General features: G+C 38.6%; 1 protein-coding gene across 1 annotated transcript; it reads left to right on the forward strand.

Annotated features, from left to right (window-relative positions):
• The first annotated feature begins 4,776 nt into the window (after positions 1 to 4,776).
• Positions 4,777 to 6,777, forward strand: LOC142357219 (negative elongation factor D-like). Its single transcript, XM_075408877.1, has one exon. The coding sequence runs from the start codon at positions 4,920 to 4,922 to the stop codon at positions 6,639 to 6,641; it is 1,722 nt and encodes a 573-aa protein (XP_075264992.1). The 5' UTR covers positions 4,777 to 4,919; the 3' UTR covers positions 6,642 to 6,777.
• The last annotated feature ends 833 nt before the right edge of the window (positions 6,778 to 7,610 follow it).

A 7,610-nucleotide genomic window follows, 5' to 3' on the forward strand; every position in this document is an offset into this window, starting at 1 on the left:
AAGGGCAGTTTCTTTTCAAGTGTTGGGAACTTCCACATAGGAAACAATTTCGACAATTCCTCGAAAGGTGTCCTTCTTGTCCACAGGCTCTGCACTTGAAACTCCGACTGTCGTTCCTCCTAGACGGTTCCTCTCTTCCCAAAGATCTGTCTCGGTGACTAGGTCCTGGCGTTGGAAATCGCCGCTGATCGTTAAACCCACGATCTTGTTGCTGTCCTCTGTCACGTCTGTCGTCACCCCACCGTCCCCGGGAACCGCTTCGCTCCCTAGATTGATTTCGACGGTTTTCTCGCTGTTTGTCATCTACTGACAATTGGTTCACAAGCTTGGTGACGGCCTCCACTAAATCTTTTGTTTCATCTCGTCTAATTACCGCAACTTTTGGTGTTTGCTCTTCCTCCTCTATTCTTGTTACAGCTTCCAGATGCAATGCTCTTTCCAAAACTGTCACAATTTTTATATCCTTGTCACCAATTTGCTTTCTGAGATCTAACCTCATCTGACTATGGTTGATTCCTTCTAGAAATCCTCTCAGAACGAGATGGTCTCTAATGTCTAGCGACTCCTTTGGGTAAGCTTTCAAAGCCAACTGCTTTAAATCTCCCGGAAAATCTCTCAGTTTTTCTTCTGGTTGCTGTACACGGCGAGCTAGCCCTCCCCGGAAAACGACCGGTTTTTTCGCTGTAGTGTTCTCGAAAAGCTTTAACGCATTCATCATAATTTTCTCGTGTAGCTTGCGGTAGAGTGCGATAGAACTCTATGGCAGGTTTTTGTAGCCTAAGTGCAAAGTAATGCGGCCGTTCATCAACTTCGCGAGCCGGATCTCCTTCAGTTCTTCTCCACCTTTGTAGTTCCGCTAATAGCTCAAAATGTGTCACGTAACTTTCCTAGTCGTTTGAACCGGTAAATGCTTCCGGTAATAGCATTCTAGAGGTTGAGCCCGTTGCAATTTTATTGTTCCCCTACTTGTATCGTGCCCTTTCAAAACTTTGTTAAGTTGTTGAAATTAATTGTTTCTACAAAATAATTATCAAGTAGATTGTCAATGGAAGGTGTTTTCTATTTTTTTCTTTTAATTTCTATAGCACTCTCTTCTTTTTAATGTTTAAAAAACTTTTGTTTATAAAAAGCTAACGCTTATTTCAATACGGTATTTTTTTTTACTTATTTATTTACTTTTCTTTATTTTTAAGGAAGTGTTAATTTACAGTCTTATAGACGACTGTCGCACCTAATTTCTCTCTTTTTTTTAATATGATTCTCTCTGAACTTCGATTTTCCTTTTTTTATTGATGTTTTTAATATATTTTCTTTTCTATTTACGCAAGAATGATATTAGGCGCTTTAGTTTTCTTTTACTTATTCTGCTTATTGTTAACTGATCAACTTTTTTCGCTTTATTTTCTCTTTTTTTAATGGTAGTTTCAGAAAAAGTCAATATATAACTTTCAGTAACTGTTTCAATTGATTTAACAACGCGACTATCCCGCACTCTTTTTTCTGATGGTTATGCCGCTCGTTTTCTGAAAGTGAAATTAGCAACTAAGGTCAAAAGAAAAAAATATTTCCTATACTAATAAGAATTACGCAGTGGCGATCAGTTTCAATTATGAACGACAAAAACCAGACAGAACTCTTTATTTCTACTCACTTGGTATGATGCGGTCTTTCCTCACAGGGAAGTTTCTGTCCCTACCAACGAGTAAAATATAGCACCACGCGAGTAAATTCTCACTTGTTTTCCTGCGACTGATGTCCTGTAACTGATGTCCTCCGCTGTGGCTTCTGCAATTGATTCTCACAAAAATTGGTGGAAATTTTCTGGTAATTGAAGATTTGTTATCCCAAATCTTTGTTTTTTGTTTCGAGAATAATTCGATTCTCGGAATTTTTGGAGTTAAAGTGCTTTTTATTTGCGTCTCCCTACCGACAAATTTGTTAAAGATATTAAAATCTTAACTTTCCTTTAATTCTCTGTCGCCAGTGTAATATCCGTGCACTGTCTACGGTTACGGTTTGGGTTGGATTTTATTCTTAAGCACTTTAAGCCTCGGAGTTAGTGAAGAAAATTTTCCAAGTTTCAGACTTGAATTTAATTGAGCAGATGTAAATGTGAAATCAGTTTAATACAAAGTTAGAACTATTGCGTGTAAATATTAGAAGTTTTGTGAAGATGAGAAATGTAAAGCAATTAAAGAGAGGCAGCTCGATTCTGTAAGGTTTAGTTTTGAATCTGTTCTTTGGTTTCAGTCCTATCAATGGTTAATTAATCTTAGGTTATTTTTACCCATTTTCGTTAATCTCTATGGGATTTTCTCATAGTTATTTTCTACCGCACGGGTCCCTGTTAGTTAAACTAACAGATAACAGGTTTACCTGCTTGACAAATCTGTTCATGAACAAACATTCCTTGACGTGTCCCGTCAAGATGAAATTCCATGATGATTCCCATCATTATTTATGATGCTTTCTCTATATTTTTAAAATCCGGTTTACTATTAGTAACCATCTCGTTTTGTTCTCCTATTTGTTTGTGAAAATTCCGAATTATGCGTTTAATATGTAATTTATGAGCATGTCATACATCATGGTTCACTATATCGTCAATGAAACCCACACAAAATGATACTTATAGGGACCGCTTGAAACAACACACAACCAATAAAGTTCCATTGAATCTGAAAGAATACAACAATGCGCTCAAAATTTTCCACCGACACAAGGTCCATCACACTCAGTTCAACAAAGACCGCAAGCCACTAGGTACAATTGCAGCAAAGTTAGCAGAAGAAAAACTAACGCTGCCATGAATTGCACATATCCGGTTGGATTTTATCATCACGGAATTTCATCTTGACGGTAGACGTCAAGGAATGTTTGTTCTTGACGGGATTTGTCAGGCAGGTAAACCGGTTATCTTTTAGTTTAACTGACAGGTACCCGCGAGTTAGAAAATAACTATGAGAAAATCTCAAAGAGATTGAAGAAAATGGGAAAAATAACCTAAGATTAATCAATCATTGATAGGACCGAAACCAAAGACCATAATAAAAACTAAACCTCATATAATTGAGCTGCCTTTCTAAATAGCTTTTCATCTTCTCATCTTTTGAAACTTCTTGAATTGAATTCCAATCAATGATTATAACTCTGTATTAAAACGTTTGAATATTACATCTTCATAATTAAATTAAAGTCTTAGACTTAGAAAATTCTCATCAGTAATCTCGAGGTTTAAAGTGCTGAAGAACCCCCCCCCCCCCCACCAACCCCAAAACGAAACCGTACACAGTGCACGGATATTACACACGCAATAATCCGTCTTCTTTGCCGCATTCCCCTGATGTTGACGATGCGCCTCCTGGACCCCCTAACCCGGGGACCGCATGTCATCCACCATGACGTAGATGCAGAAAGGTCGCGGCACCACAAGCAAGTTGTGGATAGGCAGTAACACACTACTATTATATCTATTCTTATTATGATACAAGTGCAACTAGGGTACCAGATAAAAACGGCAATAAGCGCCTGTATAACGCCAAATTTACCTGCGAATTGCAGCTCTGTCACAGCTACAACAGTTCAATTCAAGAAAGACTTTGAGGACCGAAATGAACTCGTCCAACAAAAACTGCGTTCCTCCTACGAAAATGCGTTCCAGTACAGTAACGTAGAAAAGGAATGACATTCTCAAAGCCTGTTCAAACGACTACCAACAAATGATAAAGGCAAAAGGAGAGAATTAGACGTAAATGTGACCATCCAAAGCCAGCTTAGCTACACCAGTCGGATCATCTCCCTTACCAGCTCAAGCTTGCTAGTCAGAACTGACCCAACTCAATGAAAAGGTATAAGATGAAATTAGAGCGTGACTTCAACGTTGCTGCATACGCTCGGCATTACCGACCGAGAATATGCGCAGAAAACCTTCATACAGACTGAAGAGTGTTTGGTAAAGGACAGACTGAATAGACTGATTCTGCTACCCATGTTTATGTACCAGGAACTACATGTCCTCCTAGTTTTACTTCATATCGTAGACAATCGCTGCGACATTGACTGGCCTTCGGTCCAGGAAACCGCGAATAATGAACTAGAAGTGAAGGCATACCAACCTTCAGTACCCGGACTCTCAAAAAGCAGAAACTGGAAAGAACTTCTGGATAAGGGAAATTACGCTGGCAAACTTCATTGGAACTTTCGGATCTGTTCTATTTGGCCCCCCTAGCTTAGTGGGCTTTTATCTTTTACGTCCCTCAGGCGCACGTGCTCTTTTTTACATAGTAACGTGCTCTATAACATTTAATTTGTAAATGGGGGGGGGGGGTAAAAACACTGTGGGCAGAAACAAAATAGATCCGAACTTCCATAGGAGCAAGCGTGCGAGAAATTCCACCAACCCGACAAAAGTAGACTAACCTGTGTTTATTACAAATTCTTCCAATTGATGTTCGAGCCAGACAGACATTTCACTTGGAGACTACTGTTGCTGCGTCGATTGTAGGGAACAAAAGAAACTGGACTTTGCTACTCTGCGTACTCTAAATCCTGTCAACTTACTAACTAACTAAAGAAGCCACTTCCGCTAGCACTGCAGTCATCGGCATAAAATTTCCACCCAAAAGCGTACGAGGTGAATGAAGTCTGATTTTGTCTGTAATGCTTGATTTGGGAAACGGAACTACATACTAGGTGAGCAATAACGGGAAAGATCTGTAGCTAACCGCATGTTAAGAATGTAGTCTTAGCAGTTTAGAATAGCCTTTGGTTATTTTGGGAGCATTCCTCAGAGTCTTTGCATGTCTAACCCAATTTTGAGAATTTTGTTGAAAATAAAATATCTGGGACTGTCTCTTGCTGCAGTAAACGCCACAAAAAAACAACATCTAACTGACTGAACGCTAAGGAATTTTTTCAGAATGGATGTTTCCTCATCTTTGCAGGCAACATTGGATGCCATGAGTGTCGACGAGTGCTTAGAGGCCTTTCGAAGGACAGACTTTATTATGGAACCTTCTGTTATTAATTTTTTGAGTACTTTTATTGAGAAAGGCGGAACCCCCGAAGTTGCAATTAGAGAGCTATCAAATAGCTATGTGTCACTGGCTCAAATGGTCAACTTGCTGGCTGACTGGATGGTTCAGTTGGGTCTTGCTCCCACCAAAATACAAGATCTAATCGAGGATCACTACTACAACCTGGTTATTAAACATTTCGACCCGAAGAAAGCTGACAAAATTTTTAACATTGAAGGTAAAGTTCCCGATTGGTTGGGTGGCTTGGTTGAAAATCAGAAATGGCGAAAAATGATTTATCAACTGGCGGAAGATTATCCTGATTGTTTAATGCTAACGTTCACTGTCAAACTGATAGCTGAGTCTGGGTTCCAGGGCGAAATTACTGGAGTTGCTACCGCAAGTCAGCAACTTGAAGTCTTCTCAGGAGTTCTTAATACTGAAATAATGAACATTGTTACAGAAAAATCAACAGCTGTTCAGGAACATATAAACGAGCTGTGCTCTATGGTTAAATATGGTGAACATTCTTTCCTTTATTCGATACTTTTGCTGTCATATTTAGCTGAAAGTCCTTACGGTGGCTCAATGGCGCATAGAATCAAACAAGAAATCATTAAATCGTCCTCGGGCAATGAAAGTCTAATGGACATTGTATCGATCAACTTTGCTGTTTTCAAATCACCTGTTAGCCCAAGAGCAGTACATGCAATGAGCTCCATGCTGAGTAAAGGGCAGCTGAATCCGGCTGATATTACAATTCTTTTTAAGCTATATCAGGTTACCCATGACGATTCTACAACTCCGACTGTTACCTTGCTAAGAGATCCGATTTTTCTCGAACTGCTCATCAAATCGTTATTCAGTAAATCTCCAAAAATTAACACTGATCATAAAGAGAAATATATTTACCTACTGGCGTATGCAATGTCAGTGTATGAAGATTGGGAATTTTCTAAAGAAAACTCGTCGTACCGCAGGATGGGTTTTGACACTGAAGAATTAAGCTCAACCCGAAATGCAATAGAGAAAACAAACGAGATTTTATGGAATAAAGGTAGTGGTCGAGAGTTGGTTCTTGAAATTGAAACGATTTTTGAATGTTTACAATTTCCAGTTGTCGCTTTCGGAGTTACAAATTGGGTTGAAGAAATAGTCCAGGATGATTCTTTTTACGATCGGACGACTGACCCTACCCCGGTTCCTTTGTTACTGCTTGATGAAATTACCACATTGCATCCTCTGCAACATGAACACGTTTTTTCATTGCTGAAGAAACTGTTTCTTCACTCGTTTTCGTCTCTTTCAACTCATGCTAGGCTGGAACTAGAAAAGGCTATTGCAGATAGAATGATACAACTAGTTTGCAATGATTTTGTCATTCCAGTTATCAAATTTCTGGCCGATTGTGTGAAAAACAGAAGTTCAGATACGAGTGTAATTCGATATTTTCTGTTTCAGTTGTTTGATTTGATAGGAGCGCCTTTTAGTGATGAATTTGTTGCAGCGATTCAGCCAATTTGTACCGATGATTCATTAGTTGACGCGTTACAAAGTAGAGTGAGTGAAAACGTCGACATTCAGAGCTTGTTTGACAGAATAGCAATGGAATCTAATGGTACATAATTTTGAGCACTGTTTACCGAAGACTTCAATTTAAAGATTTGCTAGGTTACCTCAAACTGAAAAAAAATTCTGACCAAATTTTTTGAGCAGTTCGTGCAACTCATAGATAACAGAATGTTTCAAGTTTAAAAATGTTTACCGTTTTGTATTAAATGCCAACATTCTACAGATATCTGAGATCCTATGTTACTTTAATTGCACTTGAACGAAGTTCATAGCAATTATTGTAAACGTGTTGGTCTTTTTTTATTGCAAATTCGTCGCTTGACCATTTTGTGCTTTTCTAGAACATTCTTTGACTTCTCAAGTGACTTTTTCACGCCTTCGCGCTTCATTTTTGGGTGATCTCTATTGCTCGCACTCCGAAGTAAAGCTGGTTGCTATAAAATCGGCTGCACCACAGCAATAACCAGGGTATGATAGCAGAGTGGTTAGTGCTTGTTAAGGATCGGGATTTCAATGGTGGCAAATTTTCTACCCGCCTCGTTCGAGAGCAATTCTTCCGACATTTGTCGGTTTATGTTCTATGTATCTTTCTCAACTGATATCCTCACCGTACCAGAATTGTGTTTTCATTTCATGGCAGAATTTGGAGAATTTTTTGTATTTTTTAATTTTTCATTTCATGTGTGTAGCATTTTTTTGTAATCCTATTGGTCTTTTTTATTAGTTTTTTGTATGACCGATTGTTCGTCTGACCATTTTTCTTCACCCTTGACTCCTTTATTTTGTGCTTGTCAAATTGATCCCAGTCTGTTTTGAAACAGTTCGGCATAGTTGGCGGTTGTTTACGAAATTTGTTCCATTATTCAGTTTAATTATAGTAGTGTTGTTAAATTATCTTGAAATAAATAATAGGGTATAAATATTACAACTGAAGCTGTTTTTAATTGATAACCTTGCCTGCTAGTCGTTTGAAAGCGATTCGTCCGGCCTTTGTTGTTATTGTTGTTACTTTTTGCTATGTCT

Source organism: Convolutriloba macropyga, unplaced genomic scaffold (assembly GCF_964194025.1).
Source record: "Convolutriloba macropyga unplaced genomic scaffold, txConMacr16.3 SCAFFOLD_2146, whole genome shotgun sequence".
Taxonomy (NCBI): domain Eukaryota; kingdom Metazoa; phylum Xenacoelomorpha; order Acoela; family Convolutidae; genus Convolutriloba; species Convolutriloba macropyga.